The sequence below is a fragment of the Phyllostomus hastatus genome, unplaced genomic scaffold, assembly GCF_019186645.2.
Source record: "Phyllostomus hastatus isolate PE091 unplaced genomic scaffold, TTU_PhHast_1.1 phas_scaffold_501, whole genome shotgun sequence".
NCBI classification, from domain to species: Eukaryota; Metazoa; Chordata; class Mammalia; order Chiroptera; family Phyllostomidae; genus Phyllostomus; species Phyllostomus hastatus.
In genome coordinates this window covers 70,482,443-70,506,617 of record NW_025334033.1, presented here as the reverse complement: position 1 = coordinate 70,506,617, position 24,175 = coordinate 70,482,443, and the positions used below count along the sequence as shown (strand labels likewise).

Below are 24,175 nucleotides of genomic sequence, written 5' to 3'. Positions count from 1 at the left end.
CAAATCCTCGGAGTTTCGTACCAGAAGAGACTAACGTGCACAGTTCTCCAGAATGACGGTCAACACCCCCAAGACCTGTCCAGCTGCTCGGTCTCCGCACGGAAGCAGCAGATGCTGCCCAGTGAGCCGCACCCCACGCAGCCCAGCGCTTGCAGCCCGCACGCGCCGGGTCTCCGGGGGCACCCGGTGCGCCTTACCTTGACGTACTGCTCGACCTCGGTGACGATGCCCATGACGGCGGAGTAGGACTCCTCCAGGGCCGTGGGGCCGTCGGGCATCCGCGTCAGCGCGTTCCGGTAGAACTTCTCCTCCTCGGTCAGATCGTAGTGCACGCCCACCTGCCAGGCGGAGCCGGGGGTGAGCGCACGTGCGTGCGGGGCCCAGCTCCGCGTCCCTGCTCCCTGAGCACGGGCCGAGAGCCGCCCAGGGGAGAAACGGTGTTTGGGGGAAACACCCACGCCCCCGGCCACGAGGGCCAGGGCCGGCTCGAGCCCACCGCGTCAGGCCGGTTGAGGGGAGGGCAGGAGCGCCGCAGGCGGGATCACACGGCGTCCCCTCAGCGCCGCGCCAGAACGCGCCGGCCTCCGGTGCAGGCACGTGCCTCGAGCAGACCCTCGGAGCCAGCCCCCCCCCCCCCCGAGGGGGACACTGAGGCCACGTCTAGGCACGTGACGGCAACGTGACCAAGGTTCGCCCCCGCTGGGGGGACGGACGGGCCAGAGTCAGTGGGCATCTGGCACGGGCCTGGTGCCGCCGTGGGCGCAGGAAACGAGCGGGCAAAGGTCCCTGCTCACACCCACGCACGCCACGTGGGAGGGGGAGACAACGAAGGGAAACGCACAGACGGTCAGAAGGGGAGGAGGCAGGAGGGCCGGGCGGGGAGGGCAGGGCAGGCCCAGGCGAGAGGAGGGCGCCACACACGTAACTGCCACCAGGGGGCGCCGAGCGAGGTCGGCAGTGGGAGCCTGCCTGGCGCCCGAGGACCAGGGCGGGTCCCGTGTGGCCGCGGCAGGGCCGCGGTGGGGCGGGGCGGCAGCTGAGGCAGAGCAGCGATGAGCAGCCATCACGTGTGCCCGGCGGGCCGCTGGGGACGTGGGCTTTCGTGCTGAGTGGGACAGGAAGCCCCTAACAGGCCCCGAGGAGAGCGGCCTCCGGATGAACGTGTAATTTAGGGCCAACTCTGGCTGCTGTGCTCCAAACAGATCTTAGGGGCAGGGCAGACCCGGTGGCCAGTCGGGGGGACTTTCAATAGCCCAGGTGGGAGGTGACAGGCCGCAGCAGGGGCTGTGGGAGGCAGGCAGTGCCCACTGTGGATCCTGAGGACGCCCTGGCCCGGGTGGGCTGAGGGTGGACGGAACAGACTAGGGAGGGGCGACCCTGAGGGCGGGCCGAGGACCACACCCACGGGACGGCCCCCTGAGAGGGCCACGGGGCACCGAGGAGGCAGCCGGGTGGGAAGGGCCAGGGCTGCCGGCTACTTGACACCTGGAGGACACACGGAGTGTTGTGGGGGGACCTCTCCCGGACACCTGGGGGCCGGGCCGAGGGGACAGAGAGGAGCCAGGGCAGGAGGCCGGCCAGCGAGCGGGAGGACACCAGGAGAGTCAGCAGGGAAGTGCGGCGAGAAGGGTGCGCAGCAGCCCTGACCGGTCGGTCCTACCGAGAACGCTTCTCCCGGGCCGAGACGCCACGCCCACAGGGCAGAGCCCCCAGGCCGCCCGGCTACTGTTGTGGCAGAGAAATGGGTGCACCGGGGGCAGGGGACACCGGGTCGGCTGGCAGGGAGATGGGTGCACGGGGGCGGGGGCACAGAGGACATCGGGGCAGTCGTGCAGGGAGATGGGTACACCCGGGGGCAGGGGACACTGGGGCAGCTGTGCAGGGAGCCCTCCCACATGCGCCACCAGAGGAGCAGGAAGATTCGATGGTGGGAGGGGGACGGGGTCAAGTTCTTTGCCGACAGGAAGACTCAGAAGAGAGGGAGGAGCTGGCGTTGGTGCGTGAAGGCGGGGCGGGGGCGTACACAGGAGAACGCCATGAACGGAAGCGCTGGCAGGCAGCACCGACCCCCCCCACCCCGCCCCAGGGTGGGAGCCACTCAGGCCCTGCCCCATGGGGACGTCGCCACGTTCTGGCCGATGCTGCCGAGACCACGTCCAGGGGCAGCTGCTCGCACAAAAAGCCCCGAAAAAACTGAGTTTGTGTTCCAAGTTAAGAAAAGAGAAACGTGTCCTGGCCGGGTAGCTCAGCTGGTTAAAGCACTGTCCCGACACGCCCAGGCTGTGGGTTCAGTCCCGGCCAGGGCGCGTGCGAGAAGCAGCCAGTGAGTGAGTGCGTCAGTGAGTGGAACGACAAGTGGATCTGTCTGTCTGTCTCTCTCTACGGACGTTTCTCTCTCTCTCTCTCTCTCTCTCGAACATAGAAAAGAGAGAGACGGAGGAGAAAGAGACAAAGACGGGAGAGTCGGGGCATTCGCAGCCTCTTCCCTTAGAGCTGAGCCTGGGGCCTGGGGCCTGGGGCCTGAGGGACGCGTCAGGAGCTGCACTCGAAGAGACCGGGGCGGGGGTGGGGCGGCTGGCCAGAGGCTCACCTGGTACCTCTGGCTCTGGATCCGGGGCAGAGACAGCACGACCATCTTCCAGGCGAACATCTCCTGGTACAGCTTGTACCTGCACTCCTCGATGGGCGGGTTCAGGTAGATCACCTGGTTGGTGATCCGGAGCTCGTGAACCACGTTCTGCGAAGAGGGGGTTCGGGCCTCACTCGGGGATCTAGTCCAGCCGCCCGGTTCTGACGCACCCACCCCCCTTCTCAGTGTCCGAGCTGCTGCCGCCTGAGCCGCGGGGCCCGACACTGCGGAGGCTCCTCCCGCGTCCCGCGCCCGGGAGCGCAGGGCCGCCCCACCTGGGGGGACACGCAGCCGAGAGGCCCGGGCCCCGGCAGCAGGGTCGTCAGGCTGGCACGCACGGGGCAGGCCCCCCCATCGGGCACACGTGCCCCCGCCGGTGCTGGGAGGGCGTGAGGACTCCCCCTGGTCGCCCCGGGACGAGCTGCCCCCGGACACACTCGTTTGCTTTCCCGAATCTCCGTATCTCGAACAGTGTGCTCTGGGGACAAGGGTCTGCACCGTTCAAACGGGAAGACACTCTCCAGGGCCAAGAGAAAACACTAAGGAGGTGAAGTCTGGGAAGGGGAAAAAGCCAGACGTGCCCCCCAGGCCACCCTTTCACTGGCGGCCCCCACACGCTTCCGGTGTGCGAGGCCTCCCCGCCGAGACGTGTTTCCCGGACCGCAGAGGCAGAGGCAGCGGCAGTGCTCAGTGAGTCCCCGTGAGGTGACCCTTTCCTGCCCCCCGCCCACTGCAGGAGACCGGGCCTCCCTGCACAGCGTGAGTTCTCAGAAATTTCTAGAACGCATGCCAGGCTCCGGCTGACCACGTCTCCACACACGGGGACAGGCGTGTGGAGACACAGGCTGCTGCCGTGTGCGACCGCGGCGCCGTGCCTGCGTCTTCCGTGAGACCCCGAGCACACTTTCGTGGGAACGGGGCCGTTTCGGGCGGCCACTGGACGTCTGTCCCATGCAGACGGCCGCCAGTCCCGGGACTGGCTTCTCGCCCGAGCGCTCGGAGAGCGGGGTGGGGGTGGGGGGGCGTTTCTCTGCGTGACCGTGTTTCTCACCTTCCGACAGCCACTCTGGGGCAAGGCTCACAGGAGAGTCCCCGAGGAAGCACGAGAGCCTCCACCTGCCCTTGCCCGCTGTGGCCCAGGGTCACGGGGGCACAGGCACCAGGCGTCCCCTAGGGCCCGTGACGGCCCCCCCGCTCCTGGGCCGCTCCGGACACTGGGCACACGGTGCCTCCCGGGCTCCTCCCTCCCTTCCCCTCACGACCAGACACTCGGGGGCGAGCCGGGAGGCCACAGCAGGGGCGCGCCCTCTGCCCGCACCGCGCGTGACCCCGCCCCGCGCCGCGGGCAGTGCTGGCGGGGTCACCGGGCGAGGCGGGCCGGCCCCGTCTCTGCCCTGCACGGTCAGGGGCGCCTGCGCTGGCCCGCTCCAGGGGAGACGCGTGCCCACGCGCCCACGGCTGCTCCGGCGACACTCACCTTGATCTTCGGCTCGCCCCCCGGCTTGTGGCTGACTTGGGGCGCGTCCGTGTCCATGTCGACCTCCGCCTTGTCCTCGGCCTGCCCGAGGAGCACCTGGGTCCACGCACGCAGGCCGGCCTGCAGGCGGACGCCCAGTATCCGCTCAATCTGCGGGGGGGGGGGGCGGGGGGGGGGGCGTGAGGAGCCGTGACTCTCCCGAGCGCTCGCGCAGAGGCCGCAGGTCCCGGACCGAGAGCTGCCAGCCGCGACCTTGCCTCGGCCTGCTCCGACCCTCACTTCCGGCACCACGTTCCCCGGCCTCCCGACTGGCCAGCGACCGGGGCGAGCAGAGCGCAGCAGCTGCAGCTCGGGTCTCGTGTGCAGCACGGCAGGCGGCTCGCCCCGGAGGTGAGGCTGGCGGCCCCCAGTCCGCAGCTGGAGCCGTCTTCCTCCCCCCTTGCTGTTCAGGCGTGACGGACACCGACATCACGTCAGTTCCAGGCGACCGCAGCGGGTCTGGTCCCAGTGCCCCACACAGTGACCGTTGTGTCGTCGTTCCAGGGAAGGACAGTTTCCCGCTGACCCAGAACGAGACCAGCACCCCCCCCCCACAGACGGACATCGGCGCGTCTCTGGGAGGAGCCGCCCTCGGGCTGCACGGCCGCCCTGGGAACGCGTGCTGGTGGCCGAGAGAGAGAACCGGGCGCCCCCAGGGGCGCGGAAGGGCGGGCCTTGTCGGCTCCCACTCTACCGCCCCCCACGCGGACACCCTGCAGCCGACTCACCCACCTTAACGGGGAAGGTGGGGGGAAGAGCTGTGAACCACAGACAGCTTCGGAACTAGCCAACAGCCACTTGTCCACTGAGTGACCTCGGCCTCCACGTCCCCCTCCCTGAGGGCCGTTGGGATGCCCACCGACAGGAAGGCCACCCGGGCTGGTGAGGGTGCTGCACACACCCGCTCTCCCCACACGCGCCCCGCCCCGGGGTCTGCTGGGCGTTTCTCCTCTGAGTGCGTGGGGGGGAGGGCAGGGTCACCAGAGATGGAGCCTCAGGGGGGCAGGAGGGACACCCTGTGTTACAAGGGCAGGGAAGGGCAGGCAGGTTGTCACACCTGCAGGGGAGGGGAGGAGAGGCGCCCCCCATCCCCGCACAGCACCCCACCCGCCGCCACACTTCGGCTCTGTCGTGAGATGTCGTGAGTCAGCGGAGATTTCCGGAGGGAAACCGACTGTCAGCAGTCACGCCTATGGAGGAAGGCTTTTCGGTGACTGACCCACCCAGCGTCCGTCCGAAGCAGGACCCAGGCCTGCGTGGGCAGCGCGGCCCAGGAGCCGGCCTCACCTGCAGGTCCAGCTTGCTGACCCACAGGGGCAGGTTGGAGTAGGAGTGCAGGTTCAGGTCGTCCACGGCCTTCTGGACCCGGTTCAGGATCTCGGAGAAGGTCTTGTGGTCGTACATGCACGTTTCCAGGGAGCGGACTTCCAGGTCTATCTTCTCTTCGATAATGAGTAGATCGTCCACCTGAAGGAAAGTTTAATATTTAAAACCCTTTGGTTCTGATGTACACTCTCCTCACCTGATTGGCTGGTGCTCGAGGCAGAGGGCGTCTCCCATAAACAGCCAACCCTCCTGGGGAGGGAGGGAGGGAACTGCACGAAATGATCGCCCGCCCCGGCCCCTCCTGCTCAGGGAGGAGGGCCGCTGACCGTCCGGTCCGGGAGCAGAAAGGACACACGCTCCGCTCGGCGGAGCCTTCTCTGCCCCAGGGGCCAGTGCGCACGGGCGGGCCGGGCGTGCAGGCGCCGCCGTCCAGTGTGCGGGAGCCGGGGGCGGGGGCCCACCCCCGCCTGGGGGGCAGCGACGGCAGGCGCCCTGGCTGCAGCCCAAGCGCCGAGCTCCGAGGGCGGCCCCGCCGGCCGCCAGGCTCTCGTTCTGCTGTCGGACCCGCCCGTCGTCTCTCCACTGACCCCCGACCTCGGGTGTGAGCTCCCTGACGCCCCCGAGAGCCCCGACCCCGGCAAACGGCCCCGCGAGAAAAGGGGTGCTTCTCCCTCCCGGCTCCCACGTCTTCTGCCGCTACGGACTATGCCCGCCACGGGACAGCTCCCGGGGGAGCGGGGCCCGGGACGCACCTTCTCCTGGAAGTTGAAGACGGTCTCCGCCAGGCGCTGCACGTAGGGGTCCAGCTTGTAGGACTCCCACACCAGCGCGACGCCCTCCGCGACCAGGGCCTGCACCTCCTTCTTCAGGCCGGCCACCAGCAGCGAGACGGAGCTGCGCTCCTCCACCTTCTCGCAGGTGCGCTCGTAGGTGCGCACGCTCTCGATCAGGGAGATGGCGAAGGGGTAGAGCTGGTTGGCCTGGTGCGCCTTGTTCACGATCGCCAGCGGCACCCGGAAGCCGAGCCACTTGAGGTTGCGGACTTCCTTGGAAAGGGTGATGATCTCGGGCAGGAAGTTGACCTTGAGCTTGAGGACGTTGCCGGAGCGGCCCCGCACCCGGGTGCTCTCGATGGTGAAGATGCGGCCGGAGACGCCCAGGTTGCGCTGCTGCACCTTGCGGGCCCAGTCGTCGAAAATCTCCTGGGTGTTGAGCTTCATGCGGAAGCTGTCGCCGTCCTGCTTCAGCTTCTGCCCCTCCACGTGGTTCTCCCAGCCCTTGCCCAGCACGTCCTCCACCCGCTTCATGTAGGCCGTGAGCTGCCGGTCGATCTGCTTGGCCCAGATGATGGAGCCCGACACGGGCGGCAGGTCGCGCACGTGGCTCATCTTGCAGGCCTGGCTCTGGGGGTACTGCACCTTGAACTTGTCGTGCAGCGCCTCGATGTCGTCCTTCACGCGCTGGATCAGCTGGGTCTGGTACTCGCGGATGGCCCCGCGGATGTGGGGCCTGACGAACAGCGCGTTGAACCTGGAGAAGATCCTGAACATCTCGTTGGCGTTCTTGGCCGTGCCCAGCTGGTCGCGCAGGCGGGCGGTGATGCGCGTCTCCACGCGGTCGATCCTCTCGTCGTAGCGCTTCATCGCGGCCTCCCAGGCCTCCGTGCCCTCCTTGGACACGTCCAGCCCGTCCACCTCCTTGACGTTCTCGTAGGCCAGGTTCACCTCCTCGATGGCGTTCGCGTCCGCGGCGTCAAACAGCACCTCGGCCACTTTCATGTCTTGGGGCTCAGGGACCTCCCCCTGGTTCTGCTGCGCCACCGCTGTGACCTGCATGGGAAGGGTTTGAGACCAGCGGTTACCAGCGAAGACTCGTGTTCGGTGGCGCGGCTGCAGTGCATGCCTGCCCATCGGCCGTCGGCGCGTGACCGCAAGGCAGGCAGCACAGGCAGCTCAGGGGGCGTGCACGCTCACTCTGCACCGTGCGGACCTTCCCACCTCGCGGCCTCTCTGCCTGGAAGCTGAGTGGCAACAGCACATTGACACCTGGGTCGCACGAGAGCGTGGTGACCCGCGGGGGCGCCACACATAGACTCAGCACCCGGCCGTTTCCTCTCCGGTGCTTCGGCCCTTAGGCCGTCACCGCGGGCGAGCTCACCCCCGGGCCCAGTGGCAGTGCGGTGGTGATACCGGACGCCCGCACCCAGCCCTCTGCTGACCGCTGCTGCATGGGTGGGGCGGCCACACGTGCACACATGTGCACCACAAGCCGTGCTGACCCGAAGGGCGTGGCCGCGGAGTCCACGAGCAGAAAGAAGACACGCAGCGCTCTTTGAAAACGTCAGAGGTGAGGAGAGGCAAAGGGCAAAAAGGGGCAAAGAGACCCGAGGTCGAGGGACTCCCGCGGGGAGTGGGGGGTGAGCGCGAAGCACAGCACGCATGTCCCACACGCCAGCACCACCCGAGCGGAGAGGCGCCGAGGCCTCACGGTGGACACGTGCTCAGCCCCGAACGGCGGGCACCCCGACCGGCGAGGGAAGCTTCCTAGACCCCCTGACACTTCATTACAAACCGTGAAACTGCAGGGGGGGGAAGAATTACCAGCCCACCCAGGGTCTCACTAACACCCAGCCAGTCGGTGCGTGCTGTGTCACACACCGTCTACCAATCTCTCCATGCACCCGTCTCAGCGCGTCTCAGGCGGCTGGGCTTCGTAAGGGAAGAAAAGCACCGCTGAGGAGAAAGCTGAACTGAGAAGAGGAAGAAAGCATGCGCAACGAAACGGAGCCGATCACTTTAGTAAGTCTCCAGCGCACGCCACTGCCGTCCGCACGTGGCAGGCCAGGCGTCTGGCGCGAAGGCTAAACCACGTGTCCGAGTCACACAGCTCGTTCCACGGTGCCTCGCGGTTTGCAGCCCAGGAAGCCTGGCCCCACTCAACGCAATCCCAGGGGAAGGGTGGAGGGATGGGGAGGGGAGGGATTCGGACGGAAACAGTGTAACCGCGGGTCCCTGGGTCCGAAGGGCGGCAGAGACACGAGGAGAGGGAGCGGGAGGAGCGTGAGCGGCGCAGAACAGAGCGAAGCAGTCAGTTCTAAGTCTGAGAACGGGAGGCCTCGTCCAGCCGCGCAGAGGCGGGCGGCGCAGAGGGGGGCCGCACCTGCGGGCGCAGCACCCGGACGATGACAGCCCGCAGCTGCTCGTGCTGGCGCCGGAACTTGCGCATCTGGTCCAGGCGGGCCTGGAGCTTCCTGTGGGCGGGGTTGATCCGCCACACCATCTTCAGGTTCTCCTCCCTCTTCCTCTTGACAATGTCTCTCAGCAGCACCTGGAGCTTCTCGTACTCGTCGTCCCAGGTCTGGAAAACCTCGAAGCATGCCACCATGACCTAGGACGCAACGCAGGAGAGGGAGCTCGTTATCACAGCGCGGTTTTACCTCGGCGCCCTGAGGCTGGTTAGTGTCCCGCGCGCCGACACTTGCCTTCTCAAACTCCTCATAAGCAACGTGCATCAGCTTTCTGGTGCCCAGCACTTTGAGCAGCTGCGCGCTCAGGTCCCTGGAGATGGCCTCCACCAGGCGCAGGGCCCGCTGGATGGGGTACTTGGTGTTCCGGATCTTCCTCAGGTGGGTGAAAATGGCCACGAGGGCCTGCCGTATCTTGTCCAGCTCCGTGGCAGACAGCAGGTCATTCAGGGGGAAATCTTTCATCAGAGGATTATAGTCATTCACGGTTTCCAAAGCCTGTTTTAGACCTAGATTGCGGGAGAGAGCGAATGGTTTCCATACAAAGCAACACAACTCTGCTACAATGGCACACACCCATTTCACCTCGACTGAAAAGGAACTCAGCTACAAGGACGGCCTGTGCGGGCTCAATGACTGGTGGGTGACCTACAAAGTGTCCTCACCATGGAGCATTTCAATGTTGCAAAAGATTTAGTGACACAGAAATTGTTTGGTTTTTAAAAAAGCTATGTCCTGGCTGGTGTGACTCAGTGGGCTGAGCGCAGGCCTGAAACCAAAGGGTCGCAGGTTTGATTCCCAGTCAGAACACATGCCTGGGCTGTGGGCTGGGTCCCCAGTAGAGGGCATGCAAGAGGCAACCACACATTGATGTTTCTCTCCCCCTGTTTCTCCTCCCCTTCCCCTCTCTCCCTCCCTCCCTTCCCCCTCTCCCAAAATAAAAAAAATTAAAAAATCCACCCCCCCCCCAAAAACTTCTGTCATCGGCAGAATGACCCAGTGTGGGCTCACTTCCACATCCGTCAGCTAACACCCTCTAAAGGCCGCGGGGGCATCCTCGTCACCTTTCTTTGCTTTCTATATTATCTAAATGTTTTGCTAATAAAAATTAATCTCAGAAACACCAGAATTTTATCACCTTTAAAATCGCTAAAATTTAAATTTTGTGCCCACAGCTCAAGTCAGGCGAGTGTGTTGCTGACACGACACAGAAGCACCTGGGTGCTAGTCTGTTTTTCAAACCAAACGGGCCAGGAAGAAGCCACGGCTGCAGAGGCATCGCTACGGCGCAAGGTACACTTTTCAACAAACGCCCGGGCGACGCCCGCAGCACGACCGAGGCGATGGGACGACATCCGCCTGGCGTTTCCTTACGTTCACACGCGGGCCCCACGCCCGGCTGGGAGCCCGGCCAGGACGGCACCCTCACTGCTGGTTCCAGCAGTCGGCGGGCGCGGTGGCACAGGCCTGCTGACCGTGCCCGCCCGCCGCCCCGACGCCCGTGGGCCCACTGCAGGCCAGTGCGACGCCACTCACACGGCCGCCGCCACGCAGAAAACGGGAGGCAGCTCGCCCACGTTCCAAACTGGGCGGAGCAGGCGGGAGGAGGAAGGGGAAGCGCCCAGCAGCTCTCGGCCCACAGCCCTGCGGGCGACCACTTCTGCTTGGTGGGAACCGCCGTCCCGCCCACAGGGCTGAAGCCCACCCGACTCCACACGCGGGGGGCGCGGTGCAGCCTGCTGCTCAGGGAGCCGAGTAACCGAGGGGGGGGTGGGCACTGCTGTGGAGAGACCCTGGCTCCTGTCCCCGAAACCCGGGAAGGGGAGAGCAGCCGTGTGGGAAGGCCACTTCCAGCAGCTGGGGCTGGGCGAACAGGGAGACAGGATGCAGGAGGGGACACAGGGTCGGAGGGGTGGGGGGCACAGGTTAATTTTCATCTGGGGGACAAGCAAGACTTCACAGAAGCCAGACTGATGCCCGGTCGGAGGACCGGCCCCGTTCTCCCCTCACCTGTGTCGGTGTCGAAGCTGACGGTGGCGTGGAAGCGCTTGCCGTGCTTCAGGATGTCCAGCGTCAGCAGCACCTCCGGGCTCTCGCGCTTCTCCTGGATGCGGTACAGCGCGCGCTCCAGGTTCAGCCAGAAGCTGATCTCCTGCAGGGCGGTTCCCGAGGCCGGGTCTCGGTCCAGTTTGGTCACCTTCAAACACAAGAGCGCACTGAGGGGCTGGCGCTGCGTGGAGGCGGGCGGAGAGAGTGCCACTGGCCACACCCACACGCTACAGTGGGATCCCCACACGTCGAGGGGAGTCCCGCCTGCGAACGGACCTGAGCTCACCAGTGGGAGAGCTGGGCCCAGTGTGCTGGGGGTGGGGGTGCGCGCAGCCTCCCCCTGCCCGGGGCCTGCAGCCCCGCCGCAGAATTCACCGCACCGACGGTATTTCGGACCAGCCCCCAAAGGGGAAGCGCCGGCGCACACGCTCAGCCCGTGCTCTTACTTTCTGGATCTCGCGGATCCAGCGGTTCACGCCGGACTGCAGCTGGTTGAGAAACGTCGGGTCCTCGACCTTGTCTCCGAAGTCCGTGACCTTCGGCTTCTCTCCGCGCTCGTAGCACTGCTTGGCGACATTCGTGATGATGGGGTGGATGGGCAGGCTGATCTCCGGGATCTCGATGTTCTGCTGCAGGTGCAGCAGCCCCATCTCCAGCTCTGCGATCTTCTTTTCGACCGAAGGAGCCATTTTGTCACCGTCCCTAAAGAGACGAGAAACACCTCAGGCCCGAGGGCCCCGCAGGCCTGCCAGACGCCAACCCCACACGTTTCACGGGCGCAGCGGGCGTGCCCCCGGTGGCTGGCGGCGCTGCCCAGCCCCTGACCGCGCCACAGCCGCCCGGCCCCCACCTGTCGGCCTTGCCGGACTCCCTGATGTAGGACTTGAAGAAGGGGGCCACGGCGTTGCTGACGAAGGAGTGCAGGGTCTCGTAGGGTGAGTCCTCGCTGAGCGTGAGCACTCGCAGCTGGGACGACACCGGCTTGTCTGCGTCGATCACCGGCGTGCGCTTGATGAAGGCCAGGCTGCGGGGACGCAGAGGGGCCGTCAGGGCGGAGGGCCCCATCCCGACGGGCCTCCGTGTCCCACTCAAGTCAGAGCGCACTCGAACGTTTCGGTTAAAAACCCCGGAAGCACGGACTAACCGTGGCTTTGCTCACAGCAGACACAGTGCGTGTCTGTCTTCACGCGTCCCGTGGGAACTGATCGAACCAAGGACCCGGTGACAGCGGGGGGCCAGGAACCCAGGCCAAGCTCGCCGTCGCATAACCCTGGCCTCAGTGAAACCAGCCTCCCTGGCGGCGGCGGCAGGTCACAAGCCACACAGACTCACGTCTGACCTCACACCGACGTGCACCACCTCCTGCCGCACCGCGTCGCACGCCGGCCCGCGTGAGCAGCGTCAGCCCCAGGCCGGAGTGAAAGTGGGCGTCCCAGGCCCCGCCCCTGCCGCGCACCCTTCCCCCCACCCAAGCCACGAGCCACGGCTCAGCCGCACGTCCCCATCTCCAGGCGTCCCATGTGCTTCTGGGCCCTCAGCTTAGGAACCCGTCTTCGGCTGCTGTGGCGCCCGAGACCCGGCCCCCGCATGGCTCCGTCCACCGGCCGCTCACGCCTCCAGGCTCCGACCCGAGGCACAGCCGGCTGCGGGGGTCGGCCCGCCTCCCTCCCGGAAGACCCCAGGCTTCTCGGGAGCAGGACCCAGGCCTTCGTTTCCTGCACGCCTACTGCCGTAGCTTACATCCAGCAGTGCTCGAAGGTGGCTGATTAATGCCTTTAAGAAAACTAATATCTGAACTTTCCAGCTCCCAGGCCGGTGCTTCCTGATACTTAGTATTTAAGAAGTTACCGGAGCTTCCTGCCGTGACACAGCGAGAAGGCACAGAGTCGCGGCAGGACTGCCCCTGCCCAAAGGGCGCAGGCTGAGTCTAGGCACAGACAGACGTCAGACCAGCCCGATGGGGACGTGCCACATGACCCCTGGTCTGCAGGGACCAAAACCGTCAGCGTCACGAGAGACACTGAAAGGCGACATGGGAAGAGAGACGCAGAGCTGGATTCGGGGTCACGGGAGAACCCCTGTCCGAGCACTGCCGGGACAACCCGGGGGGACAACCCGGGGGGCGGCGTCGGTCCAACACCAGTGCACCCCCTGAACCCGGTCACGGCGCCGAGTTCAAGAACAAGACTGTCCTCGCGCTTCGGGACGCCCCGCAGTGGGCAGGGGGGAGAGGCAGGCCATGTGTGAGCGACTCCCACACGGTTCGGGGGGGAATGGGGTCAATGTCAGCGAGTGACAGCTGGGAGTTCTGCACACTTTTCACGGAACCTGTAGGCTTAAAATTACTACAATAAACAGTTGTTAAAAGCCAGCGCAGAACCAGTGACGACAGCATGTGTTTGCATCTGGGCATATCTGCTGGAGCACAAGCTGGCGCGGCCTTTCTGGGGGTGGCGGGGGGGGGGCAGCCCCGCGCCCTAGAAACGCCCGCGCCGCTGCGTTCGGGGCCCGTCCTGCGAAGAACCGCACCCACCGGCGGCCGCGCGCGCTCACCAGTTAGTCATGACAGTGGGGACCCAGACACGCTCTGACAGGATTACTGGGCACGGTAAGTGCGTTGCAGTCACACCTAAAACGGGTGCCGTGAGATAGAGACTAAAGGGAAAATATTTCAGAATTGGCACTCATTCGGGGAGCCCCTTGACCTGGACTCATGGATCAAAGAGAAGGTCCTGGGCGCATGGAGGAGAAACCCCGAGTGCTTCCTTCCTGTCTGCGTCGGAGCCAGGGAGGGCCGGCCGCCGCCTCGCCCTGGCTCGGGGCCAGACGCCGAGTGGGCACAGTCACACGCACGCGCACGGCTCACCTGTTGGACTTGACTCCGTAGTGGATGTCTATGTTGATGTTGTAGGAGATGAACTCTTTCTCTTCTTCCCCTTCGTCGCCGACATCCTCTGCAAATCACAACACACATCGCGTCACGCCCCTGCCGGCACCGCCAGCTCCGAAGTGGCTCCACCCACTCCCTCCCGACCCACGCTCTCCCGACCCCCGACCCCTGACCTGGGCACCTCTTTGCCGCCTGCCTGACTGTGGGCACAAGGCTCACCTCTCTGCACCCCCGTTTCCGTGCCTGCACACGGGGTGGCCACCACACCTGGGCTGTGGGCAGCACGACGGCGCTGGGTGCAGGGTGCCGCGCCTCCTGGCCCGTCCTCCCAGCCCCTCCTGGCCCCCCCCGGGCTGCAGGCTCGGAGGCCACCTCCGCCCGCGCAGTCCCCACAGTCGCCGACTCAGCACTTGCGGAGGGACAGGCACCTTTCCAAGTACTCGGGTACATCACACCTTCAAGGCGCACGACCAAGCTAAGGGGCTGGCACCGCTGTCACCATCCTCGCCTTTCGGGTGGGCAATGCAAGTGAACCGCCCTCAGACTCGTGGCTGGGGGGGGGCCGAGTAGGGGTTCAGGAGTCCGTGACTTCAAACGCCGGGTCCTCGCCAGCTCACGGGCAGCCCCCTCCCTCACCAAGGCCCCCCAGGACAAGCCCCCACGAAGAAAACTGCTATCATCCTGCTGGTGTGGCTCAGCAGACTGAGTGCCGGCCTGAGAACCAGGGGATCGCCGGTTCAATTCCCGGTCAGGGCCCATGCCAGGGCTGCAGGCTGGGCCCCTGCCCGGGGCGTGCGGGAGCCGCCTGACCAACGGCTCTCTCACACGTTGGTGTTTCCCTTCTTCTCTTTCCCCCTCCCTCCCCCCTTTCTAGACAAACGAGTAAAATATTGTAAAAACTGCTACCAGGACACACCCCCAGGGCCCCGGAGAGGCGTCTGCAGGGCCGCCCCCTCTGCTCCCCCGCAGCACCGCAGAGCCTGCGGGGCGGACTCCGGGACGCGCTCCCCCCCACGGCGGGCAGGGGCGGGCAGGGGCGGGCAGGGGCGGGCAGGGGCCTGCGGGAGCCCGGGAGCCACTCCAGCGTTCCCCGGGTGGAGCCGTAAGCAGCCCAAGACACGTGTGGACAAAGTTTCTGAGCAGTGCAAAATCAACCTTGGAAAACCGAGGTAAACACCGTGTAAGAACGGGAGGTGGTCCGAACCGCCAGCGCCGGCACCAGCCCGCAGAGGCCCAGCTGCGCTTGCCGGGCGGTCACACGGCGACAGGCCACTCGGATGTCCCTGCTGGTCACACAGTGTCAGGCCACTCGGATGTCCCGCGCTGGCGACACCCAGCACCCGAGGGGTGAGCGCCTGAGGCCCTCGTGGCTAGCCCCCACCTTCGCCTCCCCAGGCAGCAGCAGGCTCAGCTGGGACCCCGGGGGGGCAGCCGACGCCCTGCCTCGGGGCCCAGACCCAGGGGTCTGCACGGCCCCTTCAAACGCAAAAAACCAGCAAACCTGGGCCTGTGGGGCCCGAGCAAAACCCATCTGCTTCATTAGTTTAAGAGGAGACAAAACCCACACTTAAAGTGTGAAGTTATTACTGTATCAAAAAGACAGTAACTCTTCTGGTGTCTTCGGTATAATTCTGGGAAGGGGGGAGCAAAACGGTCTACTATGCCAGGTGCTTCCAAGCTGATTTAAAAAAATGACTAAATAAAAAACTAAACAAAACTATTCAACAGCCCTGGCTGGGGTGGCTCAGCAGACTGAGCGTCGGCCTGCGAACCAAGGGGTCGCCAGTTTGATTCCCGGGCAGGGCACAGGCCTGGGTTGCGGGTCAGGCGTCCAGTGGGCGAGGCACAAGATATGTTTCTCTCCCTCTCTTCCCCCCGCACTAAAAATAAAGAAGCAAACCCTTAAAAAAACTATTAAACACATCAGTGGAGTGTTCTAACCACCGAAACGTGCGTCTGCGCCGGCGAGGTGAACCTGACACCGACCACACACGGACTGCAGCTGGCCGGGTGCAGAGAGCGAGGCAACGGCCCACGGGAAACAGCGGCCAGGCCGGGGGGGCGGTCATGGAATATCTTCCCCCTTCATGGTCTGAGCTTTCCACATCCTGCTCTGTAATTTACGCACGATGCATCATCAAAGTAACCTCCACATGGCATCCAGACGGTAAAAGTAACATTCTAGAATCTCCGAGGGAAATGACAGCCATAACTGAAAATACGGCACGTTAACTCAGGGTCCTCTCTTCCCCCAGCTCGGGATTCGCCGTCTGCACACACACAGGGGCCGACGGGACACAGCGCCCGAGGGTGCTGCCTGCGCTTCCGAGCGCACCCCGGGCCAGAGGGGCCGGGTGGCGAGCCAGCCGGCCAGGCCCAGGCCGGGCGATGAGTCACGGCTCTGCTGGCACGGCGCCCGCTCGGCCCCTGCAATGCAGCGGAGCGCAGCTGGGGCTCGGGAGGCACGCCCCATGACGTCGTCCCCGGAGAAGGACCGGCGGACCGCGCCCCCCCGGCTCTGTAACATGCTGCCTCCTCCTGACGGTGGTGACCAGTGGAAGTTACCAGTGGTCACTGGCTAAACACACTTTGGATTCATTTCCTAATGCCCGTTCCCCATAAACACGGAGGCTGAATGAAGTCAGACTAGATGTGTGACTTCCACAGAGTTAAAGAATCTGTAACATTATTTCATAGACTGCCATCAAGTAATTCAGTCTTTCTGCCTCTCAAATTAATTTCATCTTTTGAATAACAGTAACTGGACATTCTCCTTCTGCAGAAACATGAGAAATTGTTCAGAGGAGGAAAGACACTTGACAGTTAACTCTTAGTAACGAAGAGGCTGTCGGCCCCGCTGCAGTCAGAGGCTTACACTCAGACACAAACTGCGTGTTTCACCCGGCAGCACCTCTCAGCCAAGTCGGAGTCGGCTCCCCGGCGCTCGGAGCATCACGGGTTAATAAACATGCACCGGCCGGCAGCGCCCCGCCCGTTAACAAGGGACCAGAGAGCCAGGACGACGGAAGGGCCGGGTCGCCGCCTCGGCCCCCTTCTGCGCGTCTGCGACCTTCTGGACACATCTGGAGAGCCAGTGCTGCCACTCGCACCAGCCTGCGTGTGCTTCTGTCGCAGGACGAGTTTACCTCAAACTGCAAGTGATTCGCATCCTCCCGCCGCCAACCAGGTGGGCAGCACGCCTCATTTAACGAGGCCGAACGGGGCGCACATTCAGCGACCGCAGGACTGGGACCACCTCTCCTGGGTGGACGGGGATGCCTCCGCCACGCCGGGTGGGAGAGCAAGTGGACACGGGGGAAAGCCAGCCAGGGGAGGGCTGGGCAAGGCTGCCTGGCTCCCGCACGGTGGGCACCCCCTCGCTGTGCCCCCCACTTCCTCCCGGCCACAGGGCCGGCTTCCCTGGCTCTGTGAGCGGAGGTGGCTCTTCCCGCAGGCCCGCGCACAGCACCAAACTACCCGCGCCTGTTCCTGGTTCTCTTCCTCCCCCCCTCCCCCCCAAACAGAAACGCGCAGGCTCTCCGGGGTTCTGGCGGGCCGCTGCCATGCACGCGGTCCCCCTCGGCCCGCGGGTGCTGGCTCCAGCCTCCCCCTTCCCCGTCTCTGGTGCTCTCTCCTGTCACCTCGACGCCCACCCTGCCGCCCTCCTCTGACTCCGGCGCCAGGACCGGCCCCGGCTCTGGGACAAGGCCACAGGCTGGCGAGAAAGTCTGGGCTTCTCTCCAACCTCAGGGCTTTCATTTGTAACACTGTTAGGACCATGAAGGGGGGGGGGGCACCTCACACAGCACCTCTACACAACGTAAAATTGGGGTTCGTTATATTTCCAGAAAAAAAGAGAAATAAGAGCCCTGGCTGGTGTGGCTCAGTGGACTGAGCACTGGCCTGTGAACCGAAAGGTCCCTGGTTCAATTCCCGGTCCAGGCACATGCCTGGGTTGCGGGCCAGGTCCCCAGTAGGGGGCGTGTGAGAGGCAACCAATCAATGATGTTTCTCTCCCTCTCTTTCTCCCTCCCTTGCCGTCTCTCTAAAAATAAATAAAATATTAAAAAAATAAGGAATTGAAAAACTAGTAAGTTACTAATGCCTAAGGGATTTAAGATTTAATACTTTAAGGCTAATGCTAATTCAAAAGAAATAATCAATATGAAAGAAAACAAGGGTTCCTGTTTTGATGGGCACCACGGAGCTGACCTCCCCTTCAGGCATCTTTCCCCAAGTGCGTTGTAAGGGCCCGGGTTTCGGGTCCCTCCTGCAGGGCAGAGGCGGGGACGGACGCTGCTCCCCGCCCGACAGCCTACGGGCTGATGCACAGAGTTCCCACCCAGCTTCGGTCTCTGCAGAGGAGCTGGGACGGTCTCCCATCTGCGCACATACACACTCGCGCACATCTGACCCCCGCCCCCGGCCCCATGCAGGCTGGTGTGTCCCGCGGGTGCAGGGCCCGCCCGCAGGCTGACGGCACCGGGGCACCGAGGCGGTGCTGCGCCGTGGAGAATTCTCCCGTTAATCTGTTAACGGGTTCGTTCGCCGTCGTCGGGGGCTACATGGGGGCCACGAACAGATGGTTTTTAGTCATCTCTCCACTCTGTTTCTTCACCTTTCAGGGAAATTCGGCCCTCAGACAAATGGTTTAAAAAACCAGCGCACACAGAAACGCCCACGACTTCCTGCGGCGTCACAGCTCTCCGGAGCCGGGGCCGGCGAGACAAGCCCTCCCTCGTAACCCGTCCCCAGCCCTCTCCGGCCCGCGGGGCGGCATGGGACCCCCTCAGGCGTGTGTCTCAGGGAGAGCGGGAGTTCTGGGTACGGGCTAAGTGCTGGCCAGCAGCAGCCCCTCCATTTCCCGTCCTCAAGTTCCAAGTCCGAGTTCCACACCCACAGCCCCGACCCCAGCCCGGGCACGCACAGGCTGGACGGCACGCGGGCCCTGGGACCGCCAGCCCCGCCGTGCCACCCGGGGCACCGGCCACCTGCTTCGGCGCCTCGCCCCCCACGGGGCTGGAGCACAACCCGGAACGCACCCGAACAAGAAGGGCTGCACGACATCACTCACTCTGTAAGATGCCTCTTCGGTAGCGAGCCCCAGTCCGCCATAATTTCAGAAGTTCGCTACGAAGAAAACGGTTTAAAAAAACGGCCCGGGAGGTGTGTCTGGGCGGGCCGAGCCCGGCCTGCCGCGTCCGGCACTGTGGGCCGGGTTCCGGCTGGGGCAGCGCGGGGGCGGCTAGGAATGTTTCTCTCCCTTCCTCTTTCTCTAAAAAATACATAAAACCTTAAAACAATCAAACAATTCTATGGGTCAGGATTACAGACAGATTTCTTTCTTTTTAATGAGGAGCTACAATCTAACTTTCCCTTTCCTGTCAACTCTCTAATCCTCCACAAATTTAACAGTGTATCAAAACAAACCGTTAAATTCTCAATTTATTCTACCTTTGAAGGACTGCTGTACTTAACAGCAAATTATATGTAGCTGGGATAGTTAGAAGCATAGAGAGATCTTCGTATGAAAATGCTTCTGTATTCAAATCAATCACAGTGTTTGGCAGATTCTCTTCATAAAGTGTGTGTGGGGGTTGGTGAAGTAAAAGCACTTCGTTCGTTCATTGACTAAGTCATGGGATTTCATCGTTGCTGGTCTGTATCCAGTTTAAACGGGCCGAAGCCGTTTTCCGTATCAGGACGCCAGCCCACCCTGCACCGCGGCCACCGCCGGCTGCTCCCATCTGTCCAACGGCATGGAAGCCCACGCTGCCCGGTGAGGCCACCCGGAGAAAGCCCCGGCCAGGGGCCTGCGCCCGCACTCCCCTCTCCAGGAGCAAGGCTGACCGGCGACACCACAGCCTTTCCTTGGGTTTCTTGTGCGTGAAACGTAAGTTACAGGTAGGCAGAATTACGTGGACTACTTCAGGGGTTTTTACAAATGCAGGAATGAGGTCGGATTTCAATTTTAGACAGCCTCATTCCTTAGTCGGCGTTCAAAAGTGCAAGTCATCGTGGAGCCAAGACGTGGACGCCGGGACCTCCGTGTCGCCGAAAGGGACGCGCCCACCAGCAAGTCCCAGGTGGGCGGTCGGCGCTGGCTGGGAAGCACACCGCAGTAACAGGGCTCCACCCGGTCATCAGCCAAGTCCACTTCTAGGACGTTTGAGGAAAGTGCCTTGCTTACGAACACTCTAGGAGCACAGAACAACACCTACATTCCCCCCACCACAAACAAAAAAAGAAACTGTCCCTGGCTGGTGTAGCTCAGTGGATTGAGTGTGGGCTGCGAACCAAAGGGTCGCTGGTTCAATTCCCAGTGAGGGCACATGCCTGGGTTGAGGCTAGGTCCCCAGTGGGGGCCACGTGAGGGTCATCTACTCTTTCTCTCTTTCTCCCTCCCCTCCCCCTCTCTAAAAATCAATAAATAAAATCTTAAAAAAAAAGAAAAAGAAATTGAAGACTTAGACAGAAATCACTGACTACAATACATGAACTGTGCAATGAAAAATGTGATCATGAATTAGCCAAGGTCAAACTACTCAAAATACAGTAACTTAACCTAGGTTAAAACACACTGTAATAAAATAATGTGGAGTCACTGAAAACAGGCCGGAAAGACAGACACCAAAAATGCTGACCATGGTCGTGGCTGGGTGGAAGGGTTCCAGGTGACTGACATTTGCTACCATGACTATGTATGTACCCTTTTCCAAAAAGAGGAGATGAGTTAAATGCGTTAAAAAACAAACCACTAGTGGGTTTCCATTCACAAAAACATAAACCCAATCACAATACAGCCCTGAAACATCAATACATGGTAATGTATTGCACTAATACATTATAGTAATATTTTATAAATAAGCCCCAGTGGCTTATTTGCTTCAACCTCCCTGTGGATCTAAGAGATGTGTTCTCTCACTCTCTCTGACCCTCCAACCCTCCTGCAGAAACAGAGGCTACAATGAAGCATCTCCGGAGAAGAGGCGGCTCAGGAAGAAACAAATTATCAGAAGGAAGCATCCAGGGTGCCGGGGGAGTCCAACAGCATAGGTCCTCTTAGCCACAGAGCCACACCGCTCTCTGAAACTGTATGCAGCGTGCTTGGGAACATTTTCAGGCGATGCACACCCTTGGGTACTACTGTTGAAATGAAACAGCACATCATCCCTGGGCTCCCAGATGGGCGGTGCCACACCCATCCGTGTGCTGGCACCGTCCTCTACCCAGCGGTCTTAAAGAGTCCATGGGACACCCTCCTTGAAGGCAAGCTCCACCCTGAAGACAATCTAGCCTTACTTCTGGGAGGTCACCATCTGCCTTCCTCTCCCTGCTAGTTGTCTAAAACGAATCTTTTAAAAAATCTGTAAAACAGACTCAAATATCACAGGGTCTCCATGAGGATCATCTAAGCATCACGCAAATTAGAAGACATGATCAGCGAAAGCAAGCAGTGGGCTGCAAACCGAGCCGCAGACTCTAAGGACGAGGATTAGCTGGTGACCTTGGCTCACTTCACCCGAGCCTCAGTTTTCCTCGCGAGTGGCAGGGGGAGATACACCCACTCGGCAGGGACGCTGTGGGGACCGAGAGGCAGACCTGCGTGCCTGCGTCCACCCAGAAGTGGTGCCCGGCTGGCAGCCCTGCCACCGCGGGCCCGACATCCGCGTCCGCACACGGCAGCGGCGAGGATGTGCGCCGGCCACTGCTCCCCCAGCTCCCGCCGCCTGGCCCTCCCCCTCCGCCCAGACCACGAAGGGCCGGGACCCAGGCGGCCCCGGCTCCGCGGGTCTGCCCTGACACATCCCTTCCGAGCCGACCTGGCCTGCACACAAATCGAAACCTAAAGGCTCATGTGACACTGGAGGCCGGGATGCGGCCTCCGCCCGCCGCGCTCGGCCGGGAGACGCTGTCTCCACCCAGCTCGGCCATCTTGAGGCCCGGCAGACAAAGCGAGCCCATTGTTGCGGGTGCCGGCCAGACAGGGGCACTCTCGTCCTCCCGTCACCCGGAAGGGGCGCCCCGGGGCTCCGGCCGCGCCGGGGGCGGCGGGGGCCAGGCGGGCGGCCCAGCAGCTGCCCGGCGCCGCACCTTTGAGCGTGGAGCGCTCCACCAGGACTGTGTGGACCTGCGGGTCCGACAGGAACTTGCGCATCTGCTCCACCGCGCTCTTCTCCTCCAGCGCCGCCTCCAGCGCGGCCGGGGCCTCGCCTCCGTCCTCCAGCAGCAGCGGCACCAGCTTGCGCAGGTGCTTCTGCAGCACCGACACGTCGGCCACGTTCTGCACGGCCGACACCTCCAGGCCGGCCGAGCCGTCCTCGCCGCCGCCGCCGCCGCCCCCGGGCTCCGACATGACGCCGCGCTCAGGACCTGCAGGCAGCGCTGAGAAGGCAGCCGAGACTCCGCACGAAAGGGAAGGAGCCGGCGAACGGGAGAAACAAGAGCCGGGCGCCGACCGCCGCTAACCCGCGGCGGACTGAGACTAGCGGCACCGGCTCCGCCCTAAAGGCCACCGCCCGCCGGCCCCGCCCCGCCCGCCGGCCGCCCGCCGCAGCCACTGGCGCCCGCTCGCGGCCCAGGCGTCATGACGTTACGCATGCGCCCGAGCGGGCCCCGGCGGTGCCACCGCGCGGCCTTCTGGGACTTGTAGTCCCAGCTTTGGGCGGGACCTCTCCGAGTCTCCGCACTCCAAGCCCTTAAAGATGACAATTTGGCGCGTCGGTGGGCGTGGGGTGGTCAGTGGTTACGTTTTGTGTTGTTTACCGCTGTGGCCGCAGTGAACAGCGCGGAGCCGAGACACTCCACAAATAATGAATGAATGAATGCGTGTCAATGTCGAGAGCTAACGTTTTTCGAGCGCGAGCTTGTTCCCGACATTGTTCTAAGCACTTAGCCCGTGTTCTCCCGTTGAACGAATGAATGACTACGACGCGGTAAGGGCTAAAACACCTAGTCATGACATAATGTGTTATATAGGGAGGGAAAGCGAGGACTTTCATCCGAGGGGGAGGAGCTGAGGGGCGTGGCCGGGCACGGGTCACGTGGCCGGGCTGCCAAGGGGCAGGTCGGGAACGGGCGTTCCGGTGGGAGGAGAAAGGAGCCTCCACCGCGGCGGAGGGTCTGAAGGTCGCAGCTGGAGCCCTGACTGCTGTGCAGTGTTAGGTCAAGCTAGGAGGTGACACCCGAGCAGTGGGGTGAGGCCAAGCTTTTGTGGGTCCTGGGCTGCTGCTGACAAAATAATCCCCTCCAGGACGCTGTAGGACCGAGACGGAGACCCACGTGGGGGCCTCCACCTAGAAGAGTGACGCCCTGCTCGCAGCTGGGGCTGGCACCGTCATCTGTGGGCCTCGCATCTGGGCCCACAGGAGGCAGGGGCGGAGAGGCCTGCGGCGAAGGGCTCCCAGCTCCCACCCCCCACCCACCTGCCCCTCCTTCCTTCTGCTGAAATGACTTTCCGGCCAGCATCCAGGTGGCCCACATTCTTGGTTTAATATTTTTGTTTTTCATTTTTTACACATTCTTGGTTTAGAGGTGATAGTTTCTCTCAATTGGCCTTTGATAGTTCAAATTCACGACTTGCTTCTTAAATTGCATGGAGGGAGGGAAGCCAAAGGTGTTAGTTTTATATCAAAGTGCAAAGTCAGAGGGCTGAGTCCTGATTGGTGGAAGGATGATGGGATGATTTGATTTCCCCAAATCATCTTTTGGAAAACTTCCACACATAAAATTATCCTTGTTCAATTACCAGGTGCCAGGTCCCAGCGGCTGCTGGAACCTGAAGACTAATCAGATGGTTCTTGTCTTTAAATAGCTACTGGAGGAGGAAAGAGATTAATACCCCGCATGCTGCTAACCTGTGGGCCACCCTTGGGGGGTATGCCCAAGCAGATGGAACCTTCCAGGAACAATAAAAGCACCTGTGATGAGTTTGTGCCATGATCACCACCGTAATGAATATTAACACTCCCGACAGCCAACACTGCTCCTCTGTGCTAGGCTCTCCGCTAAGTTCTCCCCTTCCCCATGTCCTTCGGGGCAGGAACAGGGACAAAGAGGACAACCTACTGCATGCAGGTCAGTGAAGTCTGCAGTGACCACCCAGCATCTGAGACCCAGGGATCCAGCAGCGACTCGGTGGAGGGAGAGAGGCAGCTGGAGGGATGCACCATGAGTCAGCACTGGCTTGGAGACACGGCCGCTCCAGCATCCAAGCCACTCGGACACCTGCAGCCTGGCCCCCAGCCAGCACAACAGGGCCGCACGGGGCCCCTGGATGCGCAGCCTCGTACGACAGGCTCCAGACTGGAAGTGTTTATCTCTGAGGGGCTGGACATCCGGGAACCTGAACAATTGATCGCTAGGATCCTTACATCCACCAATCTACAAAGATCCACGTGTTTGTTTCCTAAAGGTGTTTGTTGCGTGTAATGAATAACGAGCGTGGTTGACACAGGTGGGATGCTGCTGTGCACAGGTGCTGAGCGAGCTCGGCTCCCGTCCTGGAGGTCGGCTCGGCTG

The 24,175-nt window shown here is 62.9% G+C and overlaps 1 protein-coding gene across 1 annotated transcript in view; it reads right to left on the bottom strand.

Moving 5' to 3' along the window:
* DYNC1H1 (dynein cytoplasmic 1 heavy chain 1) overlaps positions 1 to 22,203 on the bottom strand; it is a 58,592-nt gene extending 36,389 nt beyond the window's left edge. The window contains exons 1-12 of the mRNA XM_045822136.1: positions 21,749 to 22,203; positions 13,631 to 13,718; positions 11,615 to 11,788; positions 11,211 to 11,466; positions 10,726 to 10,912; positions 8,953 to 9,224; positions 8,631 to 8,858; positions 6,224 to 7,300; positions 5,433 to 5,612; positions 4,107 to 4,256; positions 2,591 to 2,737; positions 198 to 338 (exon numbers count right to left, since the gene is read on the bottom strand). Of these exons, the coding sequence (XP_045678092.1) occupies positions 198 to 338; positions 2,591 to 2,737; positions 4,107 to 4,256; positions 5,433 to 5,612; positions 6,224 to 7,300; positions 8,631 to 8,858; positions 8,953 to 9,224; positions 10,726 to 10,912; positions 11,211 to 11,466; positions 11,615 to 11,788; positions 13,631 to 13,718; positions 21,749 to 22,010 (3,162 nt within the window). The 5' untranslated portion in view covers positions 22,011 to 22,203. The remainder of the gene's footprint in view (positions 1 to 197; positions 339 to 2,590; positions 2,738 to 4,106; positions 4,257 to 5,432; positions 5,613 to 6,223; positions 7,301 to 8,630; positions 8,859 to 8,952; positions 9,225 to 10,725; positions 10,913 to 11,210; positions 11,467 to 11,614; positions 11,789 to 13,630; positions 13,719 to 21,748) is intronic.
* Between the last annotated feature and the right edge of the window lie 1,972 nt (positions 22,204 to 24,175).